The 26,231-nt window shown below is 47.7% G+C and overlaps 4 protein-coding genes across 5 annotated transcripts; 1 reads left to right on the top strand and 3 right to left on the bottom strand.

Moving 5' to 3' along the window:
- Nucleotides 1-1,909: 1,909 nt before the first annotated feature.
- cdc26 (cell division cycle 26 homolog) lies at nt 1,910-3,251 on the bottom strand. The gene is made up of 2 exons (XM_042337614.1): nt 3,092-3,251; nt 1,910-2,449 (listed from the first exon to the last, which is right to left on the bottom strand). Exons 1-2 carry the CDS (start codon nt 3,170-3,172, stop codon nt 2,279-2,281), a joined length of 252 nt encoding a protein of 83 aa, XP_042193548.1. The 5' UTR covers nt 3,173-3,251; the 3' UTR covers nt 1,910-2,278.
- Nucleotides 3,252-3,615: 364 nt separating this feature from the next.
- prpf4 (PRP4 pre-mRNA processing factor 4 homolog (yeast)) lies at nt 3,616-16,111 on the top strand. The gene is given in 15 exon segments (XM_007900188.2): nt 3,616-3,698; nt 5,422-5,605; nt 6,285-6,471; nt 6,873-6,957; nt 7,596-7,675; nt 8,101-8,194; nt 8,465-8,559; nt 8,934-8,992; nt 9,707-9,830; nt 10,638-10,727; nt 11,721-11,843; nt 13,659-13,766; nt 14,322-14,440; nt 15,088-15,213; nt 15,216-16,111. Coding segments are annotated over 14 exon segments (1,518 nt in total). The 5' UTR covers nt 3,616-3,698; nt 5,422-5,442; the 3' UTR covers nt 15,281-16,111.
- A 1,419-nt stretch (nt 16,112-17,530) lies between these two features.
- LOC103182983 (E3 ubiquitin-protein ligase RNF183) lies at nt 17,531-18,807 on the bottom strand. The gene has a single exon (XM_007900189.2). It carries the CDS (start codon nt 18,475-18,477, stop codon nt 17,917-17,919), a length of 561 nt encoding a protein of 186 aa, XP_007898380.1. The 5' UTR covers nt 18,478-18,807; the 3' UTR covers nt 17,531-17,916.
- A 3,528-nt stretch (nt 18,808-22,335) lies between these two features.
- LOC103183094 (RING finger protein 223-like) lies at nt 22,336-25,096 on the bottom strand. Of its 2 annotated transcripts, none has more exons than XM_007900364.2 (2): nt 25,033-25,096; nt 22,336-22,981 (listed from the first exon to the last, which is right to left on the bottom strand). In XM_007900364.2, exon 2 carries the CDS (start codon nt 22,936-22,938, stop codon nt 22,375-22,377), a length of 564 nt encoding a protein of 187 aa, XP_007898555.1. In that variant the 5' UTR covers nt 22,939-22,981; nt 25,033-25,096; the 3' UTR covers nt 22,336-22,374. The 2 variants fall into 2 exon arrangements, with proteins under 2 accessions (XP_007898555.1, XP_042193717.1); XM_042337783.1 differs by lacking the exon at nt 25,033-25,096 and adding an exon at nt 24,212-24,251.
- Between the last annotated feature and the right edge of the window lie 1,135 nt (nt 25,097-26,231).

Here is a 26,231-nt window from a genome sequence, read left to right as displayed (position 1 = left end):
TTTGTAGCGGTAATTGAATTCTGACTTGGCCAGTCATTCATCAATCGCTCTGGTTGCAATGTCTGACTGATTGAATGAATGAACTTGTGCCAACTATAACTCTCCACTGGTTCACGATGGAAGTGTGAGATTACAAAAGCTCATTTAAAAAATTCTTGGGAGAGCAAAACCAAATTGGACACCATTATGTCAGTGCTGTGGAAACAAGTGATCTATTCATGCTATTCATACACCTAAACGTTTAGTTGTAATCTAGCAATTTTGTATCCAGCAATAACATTTTATATTTACATAGCGCCTTTCATATCAGGAGGAGGCCTCAAAGTGCTTTATCCAAGTGACTGGGAGCTCGAACTGATGCCAGCCCTCACATAATTCATAACATAGTACAGGGAATTTATTTAAAATGTTAAATCTCTCAATAATAAATCCTTGCATTTGATATGATGAAATGAGACGTTAGTCTGAGGTCCTGTCTGCCTGTTCAAGTGAACGTTAGAGATACTGTGGCACTATTCCAATGGAGAAGGGAGTTTCTCCTGATGTCCTGACCAACAATCCCCCAAATAAAATTGTCATTCGTGGCATGTGGGACATTGCTGTGCACAAATTTCCTGCCAGTTTCACACAAAATACACTTTACAGTGTATCCTGTGAACATCTTCCCAACGTGAAACATCAAATGTATTATTTTATAACTGATTCACATTGGGAGGATGCCTCAAAGTGCTTCACAGGATATACTGTAAAGTAGTGATTGTATTTTCCAGTGTAGATGAATGCCAAACCCCAAATGGTTTCCTCACTCCTTCTGTACATCAGCAGTAAGTCACTACTATTCTGCAATGGCATCTTATAAATAATCCTTGCATTTGATATAGTGCCTTATCACATCTTTGGGTTGTCTCAAAGCGCTTCACAGATTATGCTGTAAAGGGAATTGACTGTATATTTTGTGGGCGCAACTATAATCTCAACTACTATAATTTTACCATGATTTCCAATTGTCACAGTGCTTTTTAAAGAAGATTCCAGACAGGCAGAAGACTCCAGTCAGCAGCGGTGGGAGTACAAAGACTGCAATTTAATCTCAAGGTTATGACGACTTTAGAACTATTGAAGTTTCAATTTAATACCAATTTCCGTCACTCTAAACCCTAGCTTAAAGACAATCTTTGTCCTAGCTCTCTGCCAAGTGAGAATTCTTTACTAATCCCATGCTTCTCATTTCAATGAACCCAACATTTTATTTATTAAGGACAACTTCACAAGGAATGGTTATTGCTGCGGAACAGTCCCCTCTTTCAAAAGATGGGAAATATAAGACTTATGTTTATCAGAAATGAATATAGAGGAAGTGAGAAGTTAGTCAAAGACTGGTTTTCTCACAGTGCTCTACTTTTAAAAAATATAGCCGTATGGCTCCAATTTCATCAAACAGTAATAGTAATCCTTGAATTTGATATAGCGCCTTATCAGGTCGCGACATCTCAAAGCTCTTCAGAGGATATACTGTAAAGTGGATTGACTGTGTATTTTGTGAGCAAAACACGGCAGCCAGTTTGCGCACAGTAATGTCCCATACACAGCCATGGCGTGAGTGACCAATTTTATTTGGGGGATTGTTGGCCAGGACACTGGGAAAGAGAAACTCCCTACACTGTTTGAAAAGTGCCACAGGATCTTTTAATGTCCACCTGAATAGGCAAATGGGGCCTCGGTATAGCATTCTATACCAAGGACGCTGACAATGCGACACTCCAGCACTGCATTGGAGTGTCATGCGGGGGCTTGAATCCACAATCTTCTGACTCGGAGGCGAGAGTGCTACCACTAGAGAAAAACACAGCAAGTGTTTGCACCCCCACTGAATGACAAGATAATTCAAGCAGAATTAACAGACATATAATCACTGGAGACCATTTATTAATGGACGTAACCCTGCAATCCACTACCTGAGTGGATGGTGTATTAATTTCCTTGAATCAGGCAGAGTGGCTTATCCCAAGGTGCTGATACACTGCAAGTCCTTTTCGTTAAACAAAGTAAAATCAGTTCAGCTCAGCACTGGGTTTAAAGACACTTTGTGATGGATATTCCCGGAGATAAGTCTTTCTACCATTGTAACCAATGTCCTCCACAGGGAAGGGCAGTTCTTCACCAGCCTCACAGATCATCGCTGGAGCTCAGCCTGTTCCACATTTTTGCGTGAGCGAACCCAGGTTGGGACATTCCTGAAACCGCTGCCGTGAGCAGGTTGCTGCTGGGCACCGGGTCATCAATGAAGATTCCCAAACAATGAGAAGGGTTTGATGTGAGGATTGGGACGATATCCAATCCGCTCGTTGATCTTCTCTCGGACTTTGGCCTCGTCCCTGGCCCCGTTCGTACTGTCCATCTCACTGGGGCTGACCAGCTCCCCCTCCTCCCGCTGCTGCCTCTTCTGATTCTGCAACAACAACAACCGAGAAACGTTGAGAGACGTTCCTCTACAGCAATTCATAACAGAAAGAAGAAGCCTTGCATTCCATATGGTGCGTTATCGCATCTGTTCAGACGTCTCAAAGTGCTTCACAGAATACACTGCGTGAAGTGAAATAAATGACTTGTGCATTTTGTGGGCAAAACGCGGGCGGCCGATCGCGCACAGCAGCGTCCCCACAAACAGCCGCGGGTTGAGTGACCAATATTTTTTTTTTTGGGGGTGGGGGAAGGGATCATTACCCCCCCGGAAAGGTTGATTATAATTACCCCTAAACCGGTGCTGTCGAAAAAAAAACCCATCATGACTTGAGTCAGTTCAGTTCCAGGCCCCGGACTGACCCTCCGGAGGGGGTGAGTGGGGGGGAAGTGGGCAATGTCCCTGAGATCTGGAAGTGAACTGGACTGACTGGGGGACCAGCGAGGCCATTGAGCGGTTTGTAAGCCAACCAGGAGTCTCCCCCGGGCCGGGCCGGGCCGGGCCGGGCCTTCCACCCCCCACCACCGCCCCCCCCCCCCCCCGCCCCCCGCCTCAGGCCGAGGACTCAAGACGCGCGCAGGTGAAGGAAGCCGGAAGGCCCGAAGCCTCCTGGCGCCCATCCCTCCTCACCTCCAGCTCCTTCTTCATGCTCTCGAACTCCTCGATGTCGTCCAGTTTGAGCTCCAGGCGGGTGGGTTTCCTCCGCAACATGGCGGCTCCGGGCTCGGGCTCGGGCTCCGGCCCGCAAGCTCGGCGACAGGACGCCCGGCAACGCGCGCATGCGTCGGGGGTCGGCGCACGCTGTGACGTGTCGTTCCAATATCGCGCGGGGGGGGGGGGGGGACTTCAACTCCCGACAGGCGCTGGGCCGTGGGAGTGCCCGCCCCCGGCAGAGCGAGCGTCTTCGCGTGCGCGCGCGTGTTTGTTGCCCCACTGGCTGCCGGGATTTGTAGTCTCCAGCGATTCGAGCGCAGCGTTCTCCCGGCACCGCGCTTGCTTTGTGCGCACGCGCAGCCGCCAGGCACGCCGGGACGCGTAGTCCAAAGTGACGTACGCGCCAGCCAGCCCGGGGAGAAAGGAACACCAACTCCCGGCGGCCTTCGCGGCGCGCCCCCCCCCCCCCCCTTTATCCCTTCTCAACCTCCGACCCGGAAGGCACTGGCGAACCGTAGCGACGGCGTCGGCGGCGGGAACGGCGAGAGGAACGGGGAGCCGCGGAGAGCTGAGCGAGACTCAGGTGAGGCGAGAGGAGAACCGGCTTCATCGCCGTCCCGCCCCACCGCCCCCCTCCGTCCCGGCGCTCAGCTCGCAGGCTGCGGTCGGTCGGTCGGTCAGCGCAGCCCGAGGCCTGAAACTACCGCTCAGGCCCGAGAGCGTGGAGCAGCCCCGCCCCCCGCCCCCATGAGGGTGGGAGTCTCCTGTCTCCGGTGCCGCTCGGTATCCGCAGCGTGACATGTGCTGTGTTTTTTTGTGTGTCGGGGAGGGTTCATGTTCCTCGGTTCTTGCGGCACCAACGAATTAAACTTCCCGCTCAAGACCGTGACCTGGTGGAGGAAATGAGAGGTTCACACCCACCCCCCACCCACCCACCACCCCTCCGCCTTTGCTGCGGTAAAGGGAGAGGGAGGGAGACGGCGGTGGGGTCGGGGTCGGGGGTCCCCACAGGATTTATATTCGTCATTCAATAAGACTGGCACTCGGTGTAACGCCGCCTTTCACCCGAACGCGAATAAAATTATATCCGTCCCAAGACTTTGCGGGACACTGCGCCGCTCCGGGTTCTTTTTTTTTAACAGCAAAGTGCAGTGATTTTGGTCGGTTGTCGTCGTCGTTGTTGTCGCAGCCAATTTGCACACAGCTGTGTCCCACAGTTTCTATCCAGGAGGTGGTTGTCGGCCAAGGATCACCTTCCTACTCTTTTCCAGTACTGTAGTGCAAAAGGGGAAGGGTTATGGTACACTGGGGGGGGGGGGGAGAGAGGACTAGTGAGGCTGTACCTGTTTCGGGAGTGCTGGATGGGGAGATGCAGAGGGAGCTTTACTATTGCATCTCATAGTAAAATAAATACCACTTCATTATGTACTGTGCGTGCGTACCATTATGGAAAAGCTTGAAATGCTAATGCTTCACATAACGATTTACTTGAGGGTATTTATGGTTGTTACGCACAAGTTAATCGGTGCCGGCATCTTTCACAAATGGATTGGAGATAAATGACCAATTGTCAATTCGGATTCAGGAAGAGAGTTAGTGAGGAAAGCAAGAGAACAAACAGCCTGTTCTTGGTTAAAGTTCCATGGGATCTTTTTGTGCCGCCATGAGCTTCCGCAGCAGCCTCTTTGGTTTAATATTTTATAAGGATGCTGCCTCCAGCAATTCAGTACCGCGCTGAAGTTTTGGACCAGATTATCCACTCAGTTTCTGATTTGGGAGTTTCTGTTGGGTGAAGCAACATTGAGGGCATTTTATTCGACATCCAATAACAACAGGGCCCTTCATGTGGGGTAGCGTGTCGGACCACTTAACCAAACCGAACAGTGCCAGGGAGTGTTTAACGACTTTGTGCATAATGAGCTTCACTCTGCATCGAGCTTGTGATTTGTCTTCGTGCTGTCACTGTACCTTAAGTTGGAAAGTGCTATTTCCCAGCAATCACGATGAGTGTAGAGCTACTCTGCGTGAGGAGCGCTATATAAATGTAAGTTGTTTGCGCAGACAGAAATGTCAACTTTTCCCAAATTGAGAATCATATTCTAACTGCAATCTAGGTTGTGAACGAATGGCCATTGTGAACGAATGGCTGATTTTGTGTATTTGGGGAGGGATGTCTTTTTCATTTAATAATAATAACAAAATACACAGTCAATCCACTTTACAATATCTCCTGTGAAGCGCTTTGAGACGTTTCAACAACACATAAGATGCTGCATCAAATGCCAGAATTATTATTATTTTTGCAGTTACATCACCCGATTTACAAGATGTCTGACGATGAGGATATACCACTGCCTAAGAAATTCCGGATTTACTATGGAAGCCTTGAGGAGAAGGAGAAAGAAAGGATTGCCAAGGGAGAAGGAGGATATCTGGGAAAAGAAGCTGTGAAGCTTGGAATGGATGCTGGACATATTAACTTATCCAGTGGTAAATGACACTACCATTTTATTTATTCTTTTCACTGAGTGAATGACGAGGCAGGGAAAGTTTAGTAACCTGGAGTCATTGATGAAATATTAAACCATTTCAGGAGCAAGTATTTTACGCCTGTTCCCCAAATGTTTTCTCATGCATGTGCAGTGGCAGAAAGAGCAAAGGCAAAACATTTTGATATTAGGTAGTAGTCGCGTAAAGTGACACCTGTTTGTTCAGTCCAAGAACCTAATGACACGACTGGTGCAATGTGCTGGAGTTTTTCCTGCACTTGGGTGTGTGACTGCAATTAGCCATGTGCTGACTTAACGTTCATGACTTCAGTGTTCTGTGTTAAGTGGAGGAACCTCCACTCTTGAGGACCACTGAATGGTGGTAGCCTGTGAGGAGGTCTCCTGCCTGCTTTGTTCTTTTGGCCTGGGATGAATATGACCGAGAGAGAGAAAACCTCTTTATTAATCTGATTTTGAGGGTATAGAGTGAGATATTAACCTTTACCTCTAAAGGTTCTCAGTAATCATAATATATTGCTTTGTGTGTGCTGGGAATGAGAGATAATGGAGGGAGGAGAAAAAGGGAAGGATGTGAAAGCATAAGTGAAGCTCTCCACTTGAGGCCACGTGTCAGCTGTCAGTGTGAAGGTCTGACTGACAATGCGCTGACTCTTGTGCAGGAGAGTCCTTTGACATTGAAGAGCACATGAGCGAGAGGCAGGCGGAGGTGCTGGCCGAGTTTGAGCGCAGGAAGCGCGCCCGGCAGATCAACGTATCCACAGACGATGCGGAAGTGAAGGCATGCCTTCGAGCGCTCGGCGAGCCAATCACACTGTTTGGAGAAGGACCAGCGGAGCGCAGAGAAAGGTGAGTGCAAGGTTGGCGAGGCCTCCTGGCCAGCTGTGGATGGAGGGGTCTGGTAACTATAAGAGTTACTTGTAGGCAGTGTCCACATTAACATGTTCAGTTGAAGCTGCAACCTGACTGGAAGAAGATGCATCAATTACCTTGTAAGTTACACAATGCTCACATTATGTATATACACACGTTATGTATATTGTTGCCTCCCTCAGCACTTTCAAGGTCCGTGTCAAGACCTTCCTCTTTGACCGCAACTTCGGTCATCTCTCCCTTCCCCAATTCGGATGCCGAGCCAGACCCTTCAAGCGCCTTAAGATGTCCTCCAAATGTGAAAGGCGCTATGTAAAGGTAAATTTGTATTGTATGGTTGTGCCCCGATGCTGATATTAGTTGCCCTTTTCAATCAGATTGCGAAATATCCTCTCTGTGGTGGGCGCTGATGCCTTGAAGAAAACTGAGAAAGAGGAGGAAGCAAAGAAAAGCCGGCAAGAGGTAACTTGCGTGTATTTGGGTTTATGTGTGGGAATGGGTACATGTCTGGGTACGTTCATCAGTGAGAAGGTGGTGGTGGTTTTTTTCTTTAAACCACTGCTTTTCACACCAGATTACTTTGCCAGCTCTTTTCAGAGGGCATTTAAAATGACCCATTGGATGAGATGCGCTTAGCCACGCAGCACCTCCCTGTCATGTGTTTTGAAGGTAAATTTCCCCTCAGTTTATCCCTGTTGCTGTCTGCTCGGGGCCAGGGGAGCTGTTGCTGAGCAGAAGACTTGCTGCTGTTGGGTTGGGCAGCCGGCAGGAGCGATACAGAACTGAGCAAATGTCTTCACCCAGCACCTTGTGATAGTAGAGCAACTGAGATAGGGAAGCAGAGTGGAATCACGCCACTCACCTCAACATGCTGCTATTCCAATGCTTGCCAAAGCCTTCATTAAGTTTTGAATAATATATTTTATATACACTGAAATAAAGTCCCCCCCCACCTCCCCTTCCAGAGTCCATATGGAGTTGATGTATTTGAAATGATGCAGTTCCCTTTTTTCTGTGTGGGCTTCTCGTTAAGGCTTGTGACTGGATGGCTGAAAGATTCTATTAGTTGACTCCCATTTTAATTTATTCTTCGCACCCAGCATCAACAGACCTGGTATCACGAGGGACCCAGCACCCTGAAGACAGCTCGCCTCTGGATCGCCCATTATTCCCTGCCAAAGTGAGTATCTGTGTCACTAAGTATGAGGATGGATGTGGTGGGGGGGGAGGGTTCCAATAAAGAAATCATCAATTTCTGAGCTTGTGCTTGTGACTGAGCTGCCTCTTGCCATGCACATTCCTAGTAATGAGTGGTACAGCCCTACGCCCTAGTGGGATATAGACCTGAAAGGTGTCGGATGGCACTTGCATGTACCAGTGCCTCTGAGCTCGGCAAGGGAGAATTCAGGAAAAAAAACAGGCCAATGCATTCATAACGAGGTGAATGGGAAAGTATGTTATGGTGATGTGATTCTACGAAGGTTGTATACGTGTTGGGTTGGCTCCTGTCATATAGGTGAAATGGCTCCAGTTGCCATTTCACATGAATGTACATAGCCTGTGTCTGACGTGAAATGGACTATTGCTAACGTGCATTGTTTTCAGAGCGCTGAAGCGATTGGAAGAAGCTCGTGCTAACAAGGAGATTCCCGAAGCCTCTCGAACGGCTCGTCAGCAGGAGCTCCACAAGACTCTCCGGGTGAGAATGAGGAATGTTAACAAATCCTGATGCGTTTCGTGACCAACAGATTGGGTGAAGGGCTGGAATGTGAAGGGGTAGAACGTGACTCTGCTGAGTTGCACACTGCAATCAGTGATTAATGTCAGTTCTTTGTTGGGCCAGTAGAGGATGCTTTACTCTATATATTCCCTGCTGTCTTTATTTTATGCTGGGCTGGTATATTGTCAACATTGTGCTGTTAAAGAGTGGAATGAGTGATATGTGTCATTGATTCTCTTCTCATGGTAGGGTCTGAATAACTTCTGCAGTCAGATTGGTGATGACCGGCCTATCTCCTACTGCCAGTTCAGCCCCAACTCCAAGCTTCTGGTTACAGCTTCCTGGTAAGAATTCATAAAAATTCAATGGATTGAATTATTACTGTATTCTGTGTCACATCAGCTTATTCTTTCACTGAGAGGCATTACCAACTGAGCCAAACTCGGCAGGGAAATAACCTGAAGGGTGGATTGCCTCCATCAAGGCCCGTCTCAAGACCTTCCTTTCCGACCATGCCTTCCATCATCTTTCCTCTTCCACCTCCTTGCCCCCTCTCTGATGCCAACCTGCAGTTCGGGTGCAAAGCCCTCATTATCCAGCGCCATTTGATGTCCTCCCGATGTGAAATTCACTATTTGTTGTTGTTGCTTCATGTTGTATCAAAAGCAGTTTTGAACCCCCAACCCCGCCCCCCCTCTCTCTCTCTCTCTCTCTCCAGGAGTGGCTTGTGCAAACTTTGGGGTGTTCCTGACTGCACTGTCATCCGTACGCTGAGAGGTAAGACAGCCCCACTTCATTCCGCAAGTGCTTTGCAATTAAAGCCTCTGTACTGGAGGGTCAGTTTAGACCAGAGTGTAACCAGGCTTCAACCCACAATCTTTTAACCCAGAGAAAGAGTACTGAGACAGACTGTCTATACACTGTCCAAGTAGCCAGTCTTCAAAGCTGACCTCAGACTGAGTGTTAGGCGGCGTCAAAGCCTCATTCTGTCCTCATTTGACGTGCTTATAATGTACTTCCAGCATCCTACACCCTTGCGTCGGTCCAGCTTCAAGTGACATGATCTGTAGCACTACCTCGCTGGCCTGCTTACGGCTAACACAACAGCCACCATGGGGCAGATATTCCACCTGCTTATGTTCGGAACTGGAATTTAGAAATTCTTATATTCAGTTTTATTTATTGAAAACTGTTCCCCTGATGACGCCTGGTTCAGAAACTGGACTATAATAGTAAGTCATATAAATAATCCTTGCATTTGATATAGTGCCTTATCACATCTTCGAGACGTGTCAAAGTGCTTCATAGAATAATAATAACTACCAAGAATACCTCAGACAATCTACTCAGTTTTAATATTCCATTGCCAGCAATGTCACGTTAGGAACCAGCTTAGCCCCAAAGAGACTCTGCTTACTTCCACCGCCAGTTGTTAGCCTTAATAAGAGCAAGAGTTAGCTTGGTTTGTGATTGCCTTTTCTGCTCTGCCAGGTCACAGTACAAATGTGGGCGCTATCGTGTTTCACCCACAAGCTACGATCTCACTCGACGAAAAAGACTGCAACATGGCGTCGTGTGCAGCCGACGGGTCTGTGAAACTCTGGAACCTGGAAAGGTTTGTAAATAGACAGTATTAGTGTGAGGGAGTGGGGACTGTTGTCCGTAGCGGAAGTTTACACGGGTTAAACATTTTCCTTTTAATCACTTTGTAGGGGGTTTGGGGCAGTTTCCCCTTTTTTTAATCTATCTTTTGCCTGACTTGGTTCTGGTCACCAGGAGGAGTTCAGATCCACCCTGGCTGAACTGTCCTTCCTGATCATGTCCCCCCTCCATTTGGAGATATCGTAGCCCCCGTCGAGCAACGGCTTGAAACCATATCTGGCTCTGAGCTGTCCAGAAAAATGGTTTCCTCTCAACCTTAATAAATCTGTCCATTATCTGAGTGTAAGCCAGACAGCGAGTGTCCATGACTGGGAGCAGAAATCACCCCCTGACCCTCACTCAGTAACCTTCGCACCTCCAGCAGGCTTGAATTCAATCATGATGAGAATGGCAGCTAATTTATTTTTTTCCAACAGCCCTTCCTTTGAACAGCCTTCCTCTATCCCTCTGCCTTGCCCCTTCCTTCCCCATTTTCAGGTTGCGCCTGAAGACCTTCCTAGTCAACTGTGCCTACAGTCACTTTCCCCTTCCCCGCTTGGCATGGTGCTCTGGGACCCTACCCTGCGTGAGGGGCGCTATATAAATGCAAGTTGTTGTTGAAACCCATGAAGGTGATTGAAATGCCCTGGGTGTAGCCTGGTGTGTGATCCGCAGGACCTGTAGCCTTGTGTGTGATCAGTTGGGGTGTAACCAGTTCTGCCTATAACTCCAGGGCTTTGTTATGTTTGTCTCTTGACATGTATCCTCTTTTCTCACACAGTGATGAGCCAATAGCTAACATCGAAGGGCACACAATGCGAGTTGCCAGAGTGGCCTGGCACCCGTCCGGAAGGTTTCTGGGCACCACATGGTAAGTAACTGTGCATCACTCTGTAGTCTGTGTTGCTTTTTTTTCCCCTGGAGTCATCCTGGAGAAGTGTTTACTCTTAGCAGTTTCACCGCAGATGAGTGGATAGGTCTATTGTTAGTTTGAGGTATGGGAGAAACAATGAACACTGCTTTGTGTAACTGCTTTATCAGATAGTGTTTATGTTCCAGTTCAACGGAGGATTATTTCCTGCTCTGTGTTTCCGTAAGTGATGGGACCTGTTTTGCACTCATATGACGTCAATTGCTTACCTTCCCCTCGAGATCAGATGGTTGAGGTTGTGAGACAACGAAGGGTTTGCACTCAACCCGCAGCTTGGAAACAAACATAGAAACAGGAGTGGGCCATTCAGCCCCTCGAGCCTGTTCTCCTTTCTATTAGTTCATGGCTGATCTGTACCTCGATTCCATTTACCCGTCTTTGCTCCAAATCCCTTGATACCCTAAAATTAAACCCCTCATTATCTTATCGTCCTCCCGACGTGAAAGGTGCGATATAAATGCAATTTGTTGTTGTTTGTTATCGGTTGTTTCTTTGGGTTCAATCAGGACTTTGAGCTCACAGTGTAGGCTGACACTCAAACCCAGTGCGGAGGGAGCGCTGTACGTCAGAGGTGATGTCTTTCGGTGGAAGCATTAAGTTGACGCCCTGGCTGCCTGATCAGATGGATAAACAATACTATCTGACAACGCTATTGGGAAAAAGGAGTTTTTCCTAGTATCCTGGCCAATAATCCTGTAGATTAACTGTATGCAAAAGGGCTGCCATGTCTGCCTACAAATGTACAGTCACTACATTTGACTGCAATTCCCAATGTTGTAAGTGCTGTGCCAAATGCAAAGGTTATTGTTATTATTACGTTTGCAGACACTGGTGACAGACAAGTGTCCTTGGTGTATTTTGCATGGTAACAGACATTCGGGTGTGATGCATTGTACCAGTGACTGAATCTTTGCTGCTGTCTTTGTTCCTTAGCTATGACCACTCCTGGAGGCTCTGGGATCTGGAGGCTCAGGAGGAAATCCTGCACCAGGAAGGACACAGCAAAGGTGTCTATGATATTGCCTTCCACAATGATGGCTCGCTAGTGGGAACCGGGTGAGTATCATATATTGTCCACAGAGCTAGGGGTAAGTCACATCATAATCATCTGGCTGCACTCTGCAATCACAACTGAATCATTCGTTGATTCAGTTCCCTCACCCGGGCACACAATTTGCTCTGTTATTGCCCCAGTTCTGTCTCCATGGAAGTGGAAGATCCAAGCAAAGGAAGGCAAGTGTCCTGGGAATCTGTACCTTTACAACTTTGTGGACATGTTAGTTAGCTATTTCTCCTGTGTCTGTGGAGTACAAGGGGTTTGATCTGAACCACATCTCAGCTTTCCCGGCCAGCGGTTAGGAACTCATCTTTTGCATATCTTGTCTTTAATCTAAAATGACAGTGTAGCTTAAGTTCCAATGAATGTTTTGCAGCTTAGAGAGTCATCTACCTCGGAGGTCTTTGGTTGATGGCATAACCGACTTCAAGATCTAATCGAATTCTCGATCCGTCCCTGTGTGGCCTTGTTTTAATCCTGCAAGCGAGCCTTCCACTTGTCTGTGAGGTCCAGAATTAAAACGTGGCAAATTATATTGCTACATCAGTAGTACATCCCTAGATGTCAGATTCAGGCTGTACAGTGCTCTCATCAGACTGAACTTTGAGTACTGCGTAAAGTTCTGGTCATCATGGCACAAGTTGGCTGCTCAGTCCCTAGAGGAGGTGCAGAGAAGAGCAACAAGGAATGGTTGAATGGATGAGGAACATGTTAGGTTACCTGCATGGATCATTCACTTACTTATTCTGAGAATGTACTTCAACCTCCACAAAGCTTTCTCTCCACCGTTTCCCCCAATGCTCATGTACGTTGGACTTCGTGTTTGTGATTTAACTCCTTCGTTCCATTTCTCTGCTGCGTCCAGTAGTTCAGGACAAACCTCTTAACAATGGGTGGGGGGTGGAGTGCACCTGTCTAATGTAGCCCCCTTCCTCAAAGAATGAGACAACATTTAATGTAGGTGATGTGATGATGTGATGTAACCTGCAAACTGTTCCACTAAACCAGTTTGTGTAGTTTAAATTGTTTGAATAGTATAAACCAGTATAAATTGCCCTGCTCTTTTTTTTAAAAGAATAATCTTCCTCAGTATTTGTACTCAATGAACCCTTCACACCAGAGAGTAGGAAAAGAATGAAGGCTCAGCACCAGATCAGGAACAAGATTAACGTCAAATGGCCCATATGAGCTTGTTGACTCCGGCAGAGCTGCTTGTGTTGAACAGGCATACTTGTTCCTTTAAGGAATTCCTTTAGCTATGTCTTAAGGAGTATTAAGGAGTGTCAGCCGGGCTCAAAGTTAGCTGCACATCGAGACTTGACACCAATGTAGTCTAAAATGACACCCCAGTGCAGCGCTGGGGGTGTACTGAATTGTTAGAGGTGCCGTCCTTCAGATGAGACATTAAACCTACTCAGGTGGACGTTAAGGATCCCGTCGCACAATTCAAAAAGAGAAGGGAGTTTCTCTCTCCTGGTGTCCTGGCTGCCAATCCCTCAGATAAAAATGGTCACTCACTTCCATGGGTGTTTGTGGGAGATTGCTAGGTGTAAAATTGTCTGCTGTGTTTGCCCACAAAAAGGCACTCCACTCCACCGTCCTGGTGCCAGGGTCTCTACCAGTGATGCTCAAGCACGGAGCAGAGATTGAGGGAGGTCAGCAAAGGTGCAGCATCGATGCAAATGTTGCTTTGATGCAGAGAACCGCACTCGATGGGTAGCGATGAGGAAATGAGTAAAGATCGAAGTAAAAATCTGCCATTACCTGGAAGCGCATAATCTTCGCTAACACTCCCATTGCTTCTCTCTGCTCAGTGGCCTGGATGCCTTTGGCCGGTTGTGGGACCTGCGGACAGGTCGATGTATCATGTTCCTGGAGGGACACCTCAAAGAGATCTACAGCATCAGCTTCTCCCCAAACGGGTAAGACCAGCGGCCACCAGGCTGAGCTGCCGACGGAGAGCTCCACCAGGGAGGCTGCTCTACACACAACTATTCATAAAACCCAGAGGGGAAGAAAATCTATTAACTGAAATTGATGTTGTCACTTTCTCCCATTCGTGTACTGACAATCGAACCTCGCGATAACAAACCACCTCAGAACTGGCAGAAAAGATTCTTATAACTGGGTGTTCACTATATCAGGGTTTGACCGTCAAAAGAGCTGCAAAAATCAGGTCTTTCCATTGGGCTCGTTAAAACCGTGGGTTTGTTATAAGCAGGTTTCCTTATAGTGAGGTTTGACTATTGTTTCTCCGACAAAATATCCAGTCCCTACACTTTACAGTGTATCCTGTGAAGCGTTTCAAGACATCTCGAAGCCTGAATGATGTAATAAGGCACTGTATGAAATGCAAGGATTATTACTATTATAATTCTAATACAATGAGCTGTCATTGGCGGTTGAGTTTGGGCGTGATATCTCTCTTTGTCTCTGGGCAATTTCTCCTCCGATTTAAGCCTCTTTTGATGCTTCAGGTATCACGCAGCAACCGGGAGTGGCGACAACACCTGCAAAGTGTGGGACCTGCGCCAGAGAAAATGCATTTACACCATCCCCTCCCACCAGAACCTGGTGTCCGCAGTCAAGTTTCAGCGTAAGTCCTCTGAAGTAGCGAAGCGTAAACTTACAGCAATAACTTATTGAGGGCCAAATATTCCTGAAGGAAACCACTCTTGCTCAGTCTATGGGGACGCTTGTCACCCTCAAGTGGCCATTCTTCACACGTGAGGCTAGGCAGTGAATGGTTAGTGCACTCCCCTCGCAAGCGAGCCTGGGTTTGATTCCCGGGTGGGGAGAACTCTTAGGGAAATTTCCTTACTGCACGTGCCTGTTTACCCAGCAGTAAGGAGGAACCTGGTTATTAGTCAATTGGTGGATCGTTTTCCAGGGGTAATAAGACCTCAACAAATATATAAATATTTGGGTTCACTCGATCCATGACTGTTCGAATTTCAGGTCAGCCTCCTGCTCCCTCTGTGGGGTCGGGCTTCTCACAGAGTTTTATGTTAGAATTACTCTGACCTTATCACACTATAGGACCTTCCCAGCCAGCAAACCCAGTCTGGGTCTAATCAATTCTGATCTGGAGGTGAAGGCAGGATGTGCTGAACCCATTGAACCTCCCAGTCTCTTCCTATTCCAGTTTAATTGCTCGGCTTTCTCAATGCCAGTCCGACACAATTCGGGTGCTCAGACCTGTTCCGTATTGTGTAACTAAAGGGCTGAAATCTTTCTCTGCAGCCACTGACGGGCATTACCTGCTGACCGGTGCCTACGATAACACGGCCAAGGTGTGGACGCACCCCGGGTGGTCACCGCTGAAAACACTGGCTGGGCACGAGGGCAAAGTGATGGGACTAGACATCTCCCAAACGGCCAGCTGATCGCGACCTGCTCTTACGACAGGACCTTCAAGCTCTGGACGTCCGAGTAGACAGGACATCAGCAGGATCTGGTGACAAGCTGCCATAGCGGGGCGGGAGTGGGGCAGGTGTTGCAGCCAAAACACAACGCACTCGATGGCACCTGGCCATGGTTCCCTCAGCTCTGTTGCCTGACTCCTGTGTGCAGTCAGATTCTTGTATACAGTGGTTGCCGAGGTACCGCACTCTCTCTCTCTAACTTTCTCTCAGTGATAAAAGACGGGAGTTTGAAACTTGTTTGGTTTCCTGACCTTCCCCTAAAGCCACGTTGGTTGAACAGAAACTTATATTTACATAAAACCTAAACCTAATTCAGCCTTTCCTTCAGCTGTGGTGCTTGCTGAAACCCCGCCATGGAAACTAAACAAATTCCGCACTGGGGTTTGCGTGCTCTTAACCGCACATCTCCGAAGCGTACAGTAAGACCTTTTGAGGATCAAAGGTCCCATCCTTTTCACTGGATTTATTTACGGTTTTCCCACCAACCGGTTCATACAAGCAGAACTTAAGCAATGGGGCAGATCACAGCTCACCTCTCCTGCAGTCAGGCTCGCGAGTGTTGCCTTTGCTGCTGGTTTGATTGTTGAAGCAGAGCTGAGCCTGAGCACCGCCAGGAACACAAACTTGCATCAATCTGCAGGGCTCTAGGTGACCGTTCGAGTATTGAAATGTAAACCACCCAGGAGCGTCCTGGGGGCTCGCACCACGCTGAACCCCAGCGGGTCAGTGACTCAGGTTCACTCGGCTAGTTAAACACGCAACTATCGCGTTTGTGAATATGGGTGATCAGCCTTTTATTATCCCCACCACCTTTGTATAATAAATACTTTTGTAAAAAAAAACACTTCGTCATTCTAAACTATTCACTTACAAAACACACAGTCATTGCACTTTACAGTATATCTTGCGAAGCGCTTTGCAATGCCCTCCAAATGCAATTTTATTTTATATTTTATTTTTTACGAGTCCGACCAGCAGTTTTCATTTACTGCGTGTTCTCTACTGTTCGTCTTTACTGCTTCATCGCAATCCTGAATCATTCATCACAATTGGCTGCCTTGTTTCTCCCACAAAATACACAATCAATTCACTTTACAGTATATTCTGCGAAGCGCTTATAGACGTCTTGAAGACGTGATAATGCTGGAGTAAAGGTTTGTTAAAACATCTGACTGCCTAACCCTGACAGCTCAGAATTTTGATTCCTGGTGATCAATTCCAAATTTTCCCATGTTAAGTGCGCAAAGAAAAATGTAGCGGAGTGTGGTTTGAGATCAATTCTGTTCAAAACTTCAGCCTTGATAGTTGGAAGCTCCAGTCATTTCTATTACTGCTGCAAATCAATACTTAAGACTCTTGTACTCATTACATGTCATCTGCTTGGTTCCTTTCACATATTGTTTTTTAATTAAGATTTGCTTAGTGCTTTACAGTCACAGGGAAACAAACATCAACTTCTACATCACAAGCTTGTATAACTGCAAATCGGCTGTTACATTCACCTACAAACACACAGTCACTCCACTTTACAATACATCCAGTGAAGTGCTTTGCGATGTCCTGATGTGATAGGTGCTATACCAAATTCAAGATTATGTTATGGGAGGCTGTGGTATGTGATGTGCTGTGTGTATGCGTACAGCTTTCCGTTCACTCACTCAATTTTGGTTTACATAAGCAAAGGGAGTTTCTCCTGGTGTCCTGGCCAACAATCCACCAGATTTCCAGCGGAACTCAGCCAGACTCGGACACGTACAGAAACCCATCACCACGCTTGAGAATATCCATGTATTTGGATTTGGAATATTCTTTAACATTTCCTTCTGTCCGAAATGGAATGAGTGAGCACTCTCCCCAGAGAATCCCACCCCACTTACCTAATTCCGCAGAGTATTTGGTGCAATTTTGCAAGAGTCGAGGCATGGAGACTGCAGAGTGTTGTGTTTGGGTAACTGCTGGAAACCACATAGCTTGTCATTGTCTGGCACTAACTATTATTATCCTCTAGTAAACTTGTTCCCTGGGCTCCTCTGATCCAATCATCTATGGTCACAGCTCCCCAGAGCACGTTTCCTAATTTACGACCTATTCCCAATGTCCCTATGTCTAGTATTTTTGGCAGGAAGCAGCCACTGAGGAGTTTGCTCCCCACCCCACCCCCGCTCACCGTACAAAGAAAATACACAGTCACAACAATTTACGGTATACAGTACAATTTACAATACATTTGATACAGCGCCTTTTGCTTCAGGAGGACGTCCAAAGGCGCCGTATCGAACGTAAAGATTATTAATATTTTTATGAAAGGGGATTTGTCTCCTGGTTCTTCCCAACAAGTTCAGCTAACAGCAAAGGGCACAGCTCAGGGGCAGGAGCAAAGCGTGAGGGAGGTGGCTGTCACTCCGAGCAGCCGCTCCTCACCCCTGGTCCGTACGTGTGAGGTTCTAAATAATACGGCCTTTTGTATGAAAAAACAAATTCAAATACAACACAAGAGAGAGCGGCTCGGGCCGCGGAGTTGCTTCCAAAGTAGCCGGCAGAGCGGAATCATCCAGTGCCTCACTCTGCCCGAGAGTGAGTGTTTGGTCTTTTGCTCCATGACTTTCGTCAGCCTCACCTCGCAAGCTCGCTCGCTCGCTGGCTCAGCTCAGCCCATCCCCCACAAGATCTGCTTGGTCCAGAACAAGGAGACAATCAGGAAGATGGAGATCCCGAACACGCTGATCAGCACGTACGTCAAGGCCCGGAGATGAACGCTCTGGCAGCATTTCCGCAGGAATCTCCGGCCGGGAGCCCCGTCCCCTCCCCCCGGGGACAGGGAGAGGTCCCGCTGCCTCTCCACATCGAGGCTGAGGGTGTAGACCGTGGGCCGGTGCAGCAGGAAGTGAGCTTTCCTCGAGCCCTTGTAGACCAGTCGCCCGCGGTCCAGCAGCACGTTGAAGGGCTCGAGCTGCAAGTGGCGCAGGATGTCGGCATTGGCCGGGAGCCCTGTGATCTGCCGGCCCGGCCCCAGCACGGTCAACTGCCGGCACAGAGGGCAGGACACCTCCGGGGCCGACTCCGACACGAAGGCCAGGCTCATGCGGGCCAGACACTCCAGGCAGAAGGTGTGTTTGCATTCCAGCACCTTGGGCATCCGGAAGGCATTGTCATAGCGATTCCAGCAAATCACACACTCGGGTTCCCCGGGGTCATTTCCCTGCAGCATCGCAGCGAGACGCAGTGAAGTAAGTGGCCGGTTGTGGGCGCAGTGGGGAGATGGTGGGGGGTGAACACCAAGCGGAGCCCCTCAATGTCACGGCAGATAGAACCCGGACCCCTGTGCGACCACGAGCGCTTGACGATCTGCAGCCTTCTCTGTGCGAAGCTCTCGGGGAACCAGAGTAAGACGGTCGGGCTGATCGCACCTCACGCTTTCGCACCGGTTTCTGTGCCGCAGAGTCCTGCCCTTCGTGCCTCTGGAAGAGAGCTATCCCACTCTCTGTCGTTGCTTGGGATTTTGGAGTCCCGTAGTGTAGTGATTAGTGTTCTCACCTCACCAGCGAGAGGACCCAGGTTCGATTCCCGGGCGGGGTGAAACCTTAGGCAAGTTTCGTTACTCCACACGGCTCTGTTTACCTCGCAGTAAGTAGGAACCCGGTTGTTATTCGATTGGCAGATCGCTTTCCCAGCGTAATAATCTCTCCAAAAAATAATTGGGTGACGCGATCCACGACTGTTTGTGAATGAGACAACTCACCTGCCATGTTTCACCCCCAAAATACACAGTCACTCCACTTTACAATCTATTCTGTGAAGCACTTTGAGACGTCTCAAGGATGTGAGAAGGCGCTATATCAAATGCAGGATTATTATTATATCATCTTTCTCAGTCCCACAAGTCATAAGCTTGTCTCCAGTCCCTGGAGCCCCCGACACACGCACAAGCGCACACACAAACGGACAGGCACTGCGTTGTTTCAGGCGCACAAGTTTAGATTGATGACTGCCTGAAGCAGTTAGGGTCTCTCTGTGCAGACTGCCCACGCTCACCCGGCTTCCTCACGTCGAGTGACTAGGCCACTGAGGAATTAATCCCAATCCTCGTCTCCACAATTAATTTGCCCGACTCAATCCAGCGGTGTCCACGGGAGCGAATCATTGCTCTCAACACAAGGAACTGATATTGAAAGTTTCCCCCTTTCTTCTCAAGGAAATACAAGCTCTCCTCACGGCTCCTAAGCTGTATCACGTGGTACACCTGAGCCGGAGAAACAGGTTGTACAGGTTCTGATGTCCTGTTTAATCAGATGAATTGTAACCCGCACGCTTGTCTCTCTTTCTCTCTCCCAGCTCAGGTGTGTCTCAGTGCCACTCCGTTGCACCCGTAATCTACAGAGATGGGAGCAGGAGAGGGCAGGATCTGGTGACCCTTCACCTCCCCGGCACAGACACATAGGTACCTGGTTAGTTGGGAAACACAGCGGCAATAGATGGCAGAGTTGTTTTTGGAGACGGTGAGGGAGAAAGGGGGGATTGCAAAGAGCAGCACTGAGACAGGTGTGTGAGCGAACAGAGGAGTGTTCCTTATATCACACACATTGGGGAAACAGCAGGAACAGCTGGTAAAGTAACTAGAATCAGGGAATAAATATTGATCAGGGCACAATCTGTACATCCTGGGCTGATGCTCCAATGCAGTGCTGGGGTCAAGGTGCTATATGGCCAGAGGTGCCGTCCTTCAGATGTGACTTTAAACCAAACTTGAAGATCCCATGACAGGATTTGAAAGGAGAAGGGAGGTTCTCTCTCCCGGTGTCCTGGCCATTAATCCCCCAAGTAAAATTACTGGCTCACTCCGTGGCTGTTTGCGGGACACTGCTGTGTGCGATTGTGCTGCTGTGTTGGCCTACAAATACAGTCACTCCACTTCATAGTAAAATCCTGTGAGACGTGATAGAGCAAATGCAAGGATTATTATGATTACTTTAAACAACCTTGTAAAAATCTATCTCATTCACTGCGTCTTCAAAATGCCCCATCTCCCATATAACTCCATGAGAGGCTTTGTATAAGTGTAACTTGGTGCTGTTGAGAAACATACTCAGTGTGGACAGAGACGGGAATGAGCCTGAGACCATTCAATACAGAGAGGAACTGTTTTATTGGAGCAAACATCAGTAACGACGGGAACAGCTTGTTTCTCAAAATGTGAGTAGATCCCAGCTGGACAAGCAGAGGGATCTTGTTCACAGTGACGGGCTGTGCAGTTTTTAGCTGGTTAACGTCTAGAGTTACTTTAAACAAACCTGTAAAAGTCTATCTCATTCACTGAGTCTTCAAACACCTCCTCCACCTGGCCCATCTCCCATATAACTACATGAAAGTCATTCTGCACATTCTGGGAACCACCCCCCCAGCCCCAAGCCTTGGCTCTTGCTTCCGCGATTAGATGAGTCACGTTGTCATTTAGGTAGCAAGTGCTCATTCCCTTCCAGACAATTGGAAGCCACCACTGACGCTGTTACTATTATGGTTTGGAGGCTCGAGGGCGGTGATGTGTTTCCTTGTGTGTCAGACACTTCACTGACAATCCCACTCTCCCTGCTCCCACCCCCCCACCCCCAACCCCCAAAATAAACCCTTTTGATTAGGAAAAGTTGCATAGCTGAAAGGAAACACACACATAGTTTATTAACAATAGTAATTTGACACGGCTGGACTTTCTGGGGAGAGGCAGAGCTCAGTTATGTTGGTTGGGTTCAGTTATGTGGCATGTGAAAACCTCGTGCAAACATTTAATAATGTGGTTAGACTTGCAATGCAATGGATTGAAGAGCATCTGTAATTTCATCTGTTCACAGACGTCAACACATGGTTTACCTGTGGGGCATAATAGACTTGAGGTGTCAGAATTTCTCTCTTTCCTAACGCACTGTCCTCTCAATTGGCTTTGAAGAGAGCCAGGTAGAGACTTTAAGTTACAAACGTAGACCTTACGTTCAGCATTCTGGTGTAGCCTCAGACAATGTCAGCCATATAATGAGACTTTACAACAACAACAACAGTAACAAGTTGCATTTATATAGCCCTCTTCACGTGGTGTAGCATCCCAGGGCACTTGACAGTAGCGGAGTCTGACTTTAACAGGCACCAAAGGCACGACCGATATCTCTGAACAGAATTTGTACCCAAAAGTGTCAGTGTTCTTTTTCTCACCCAAACGCCAGCTCGGGGCCAAATCCTTGACTGTCCGGTGCCTTGGGACATCCTCCTGACATGAAAGGCGCTATATGATCACCCACAAAATATACAGTCAATTCACTTTACAATATATTCTGTGAAGTGCTTTGAGACGTCTCAAAGACGTGATAAGGCGCTGTATCAAATGCAAGATTATTATTAAGAGTAATTTGTTTTTTGCTGTTGTTGATGAAGGCAGAACTATCCTTCGTTGACTTAAAAAATGTCAGCAGAACGACCCTGAATTTCTACTCATAATGCAATCTCTCTCACTGTAGATGGCTCTGATAAGCATGGAATAGCCTCCTCGCCAAACTGTGCGCAACTTCAGGTGACTGACTCATCCACAGAGGATTAAGATGAGTTGTCAACAATTCACACAATTGTCAAAATACTTTTATAGTAACCCCCCCCCCCACCCCACCCACGCTTATCCTTCACAGTTCTGCTGAGGTTTTACCTAAGTAAATGTGCTTTTTTTTTCAATTTTTTTTTAATATGTTATTTAATATAATATATAATATAATAAATCCCCTCATCAGAAATTCTGAGCTCCCGGTCCAGACTACCAGTCGAGTGCAATGCATTATCAGAGGTGACGTTCTTTGGATGAGACCTTAAACCGAGGCTCCTTTCTTCGTCTCTTCAAATGAACATCAAAGACTCTATGGCACTATTCAAACAGAGATGCATATCTGTGCCAAGCTGAGCAAGGTTTACCTGGGCAGGTGACATGCCCAGGAATATCTAACAGTACGGTGGAGCAGGGCACGTCAGGAGGACGTCGCAAGGTGCTGAAGTACTATAAAAATATGTAAAGTGGCCTTGCCCCTCCCTCGGGGGTCCCAGGTTATGGCAACGGCAATGATGCTGCAAAGTGGAATTATTTGTTGCTGTTTGTAGTTTTCCATGAGCTGGAGTTGTTCTGGGGAAGATTAAAAGCCCAGATGGAGACGAAGAAGAGGGCAAGGGTGACAACTATAATCACGAAGGTGGCGAGGCAGTATTTGGCCTTGGACAGTGGCCAGCAGATGCGTTTGCGCAGACTGTAGATGACGGGCTGTGATGGGTTGCTCACGTCTAGGGTCTGACTGACCGAGTTGACAAACACTTTTTTCTTTATCTGGGATCTGGGCTTGTGCATGAGGAGGCGGCCTTTGGTGCGGTTGAAGCGGACGCTGTATATCCTCTTCATGTCGTTGGGCAAGGCGGACAGGATTGCGGGGTCGTTGTTAAGCTTGGGCAAGCCGGCCAAGGGCACCTGGGAAATGCCACGACACATCGGGCATAGGATGGCCTCGGCCACGTGAGATTTCATGTTCATCCGGGCCAGGCATTCCAGGCAGAAGACGTGTCCGCACTCCAGCACCTTGGGCACTCGGAAGCCATTGTTGTAATCACTGAAGCAGATCGTGCACTCCAGGTCATGGAACTTGTCTTCAGACATGATCTGACACGACGTCAACGATGTCAACGGCAACCAGAGGACCCTACAGAGACACAAGACAGAGTCACAGGAGGGCATTGTCTTGGCTGACGCTACATAATCATCATTATTATTAATAATATTCATAGTTATTATTATTACCAATAATACTATTAATAATAGTGTCATGGAATCATTCTCTTTGTGGCTGTTTGTGGAAGATGGCTGTGTGCAAATTTGGCTGTAAATCCTGTGAGGTGCATTGAGACATCACTCCGACATGAAAGGTGCTGTGTTAAATGCAAAGAATATTCAGTTACATGATAATCAAATCGCATAGGGCTGCAGAATAGAAGTCGTACACATAGCCATGAAAACAAGCCTGGTATACTTGCATAGTTATTCTAGGAACAACCAGGATATACTGACAGAACTAAACGGATGTCTGACAATCATCTTGCAAGAAAGATAACAAAACTAGTTCAGACAAAGAAAGCCTTTAGTCCTTTCTGATCTCATCTCCTTCCCTTCCATCAAAGCATCAAGCACTTTTTTCAATGAGTGCAGTTTCCTGGCCTCAACCACCCTTCCTGGCAATCTGGTCTTCGCACCAGGCTTCGCGACCACATCACTCCCACCCTCGCTCGCCTCCACTGGCTCCCCTTCCCCCAGAGGATCGAATTCAAGATCCTCATCCTCACCTACAAGGCCATTCACGGCCTCACTTCCTCCTACTTCTCCGACCTACTATCCCCCTACTTACCTGCCCGTACCCTCCGTTCCTCTGGCTCCGGTCTGCTTCACATCCCCCGCCCCAACCGCCCTACCATCGGTGGCCGGGCCTTCAGCCTCTCAGCCCCGAGGCTCTGGAACTCTAACCCCCAGTGCCTTCGCCTTCGCTTCCTCCCTTTCCTCCTTCAAGGCCGGTCTCAAGACCTTTCTCTTTGACCGTGCCTTCAGCTCCCCTCTCGACTCTCTACCCACTCCTCGCTCCCTCCCTTCCCTCCCCTCACCCTGACTGTTTCTCCCCTGCTCGGGTCCCGACCCAACTGTCCAGCACCGTGGGACGTCCTGCCGACGTGAAAGGCGCTCTGTAAATGAAATCTTGTTGTTGTTGTTGTTGTCTTTCAGTTAATCTTTCATGTGGCACTTTGTCAAAACACATGATGTCATCCTTCCACAATACCCACCCTACTGTCTTCCCATCAGAGCATCTATCTCTTTTTGAAATGAGTCCAGGACTCAACCCCCGAACCCCCAACTCCCGTCCCCACACACACTCGCACTCACACACTTCTTGGTAAACTGTTCCAGTCATCGATTACCCTCCGGGGAAAGGAACATTCTCTGGTTCCTCTTCTGAAAGTGTGGCGCAGGACACCAGGAGAAATTCCCTTCTCTTTTCGAATAGTGCCATGGGATCTTTAACGTCCGCCTTAACAGGTTTAACATCTTATCTGAAGGGTAACACCCAAGGAATGCTAATAGTAATCCCTGCATTTGATCCGCTGCCTTATGACATCCAAAACCTCTCAAAGCGTTTCACAATAATTGCTGTGACTGTAGATCTGTAGGCAAATGTGACTGCAACACAGCATTGACCCACAAATAGCCGTAGTGTGAATGGATACTTCTATCTTGAAGATTGTTGGCCTGGACATCAGTAGCCCCGAGGGATCTTTAACGTTCACCTCAGCAGGCAGATGGGATCTCGGTTTAACATCTCATCTGTAGGACACATGTCTGATAACCCAACGGTACAGCATAGGCTCTCACAGCCTTGACTGTCAACTCAGAGTCCCTGACCCCGAGGCTTGAACAACCTTCTGATGCAGTGGTGAGAGTGCTACCAACTGAACCAGGGAGTCAACGCAAAGTCAACTGCGTTGGTAACAACAGCCCATTTGAGAAACGGAATTTGTTGCAAATGGTCTGTCAGAGAGAGTGAGAGCGTCAGAGGCTGAAAAGGTTGAAACTTTTCACCACGTGAGCTCTAAGTGATGGAGACAGGCAAGATGGAGAGCACAGCACAGCTTAAGACTGACAGAAGCAAAGCTCACACAGTTGGATAGACTTATATTCCAACACTGCCATTGAAAGCTCTGAAACTCTTACTCTCAATCCAAGGCAATGTTCTCTTTTCCGCCACTGATCTCCTTGGGGAATTCTTCTGCTTCGGAGATAGCTAACGTTGGATCTGCTGGAACGGGCTGTCTTTGCCAGGCCTGAGGTTTTTTGACTGCACTGCGTTGAGCTGCAAACTCTACTCGCAGGTAACAGTCCACGCATCTGCTCTCTCTCTCTCTCAGATGTGGCTGTCAAATGTATAATGAAAAAAGACTCTTTATTTCCATATATTTCCCTAATGTACTACTGAGCTGAAACCTGAGCTACTTTAGTTAAATGAGGGGAGATCCAAATGGGGCGCACTCCACTTTGGGAAGGACAGAGAGGAGTGAACTCACTCACTGCAGTGCTGAGACTGACACCCACCTCCTCACCCAAATGGATGAGCTATAGGCAATGATTGCACAAGGCAGCACTTTTCAGCCCTATCAGTGCAGTGCTGGGGGGAGTTCTACAATATTAGAGGTGTCGTCCTTTTAAACGGAGGTCTCGTCTGCCTGTTCGCATGGATGTTAAAGATCCCGCAAAGTAATTCCAAACAAAAAGGTCTTTTTTCTCTCGGTGTCCAGGCCAACAAGCTTCCAGATAAAATTTGTGGCTGATCTGAGGGTCATTATTATGCTCAAAATTGTCTGCCTTGAAATAGACAGTTACAACAACAGCAGCTTGGATTTATCTAGCTCCCCTCAAGTAGAGTAGTGTCCCAGAGCGCTCAGTCACTACACAATTCTCTGTGAAATGTTTTGATGTGATCCGTGATGTTTCAAATACAGTGAACATCATTGTTATTCAACAAAAGGCAAAATAGGGCAGATGCTGGAAATCTGAAATAAAAACAGAAGTCGCTGGGAACCCTCAGGAGGTCAGGCAGCATCCACGGAGAGAGGAAAGCGAGTTAACGTTTCAGGCCAATGACTTTTAGTCAGTGTTTCCGGCGACTGCTGTTTTTATTGTTATTGTGTTTGTTCTGTGCCTTTAGGGAGAAATTTGCCATTGTACTGATCCACTGAGCCTGGAGCATTGCTGTCTGTTCCTCATCTCTCCTGTTGAGAGATGTAAAACTTCTATTTTTAAACATGCCAAGATAGCAGAGCAACAGGTTTAGAGTTGCAAAGGGCAATATTAAAAGGGATACCAAGAAGTATTTCTTTACCAAGTGGCTCGATCAGGCAATGTGCTGCTCAGTG

This window comes from Callorhinchus milii, unplaced genomic scaffold (genome assembly GCF_018977255.1).
Source record: "Callorhinchus milii isolate IMCB2004 unplaced genomic scaffold, IMCB_Cmil_1.0 Scaffold8, whole genome shotgun sequence".
In the NCBI taxonomy this organism is placed as follows: domain Eukaryota; kingdom Metazoa; phylum Chordata; class Chondrichthyes; order Chimaeriformes; family Callorhinchidae; genus Callorhinchus; species Callorhinchus milii.
This window is presented reverse-complemented; position numbering and strand designations above follow the sequence as displayed.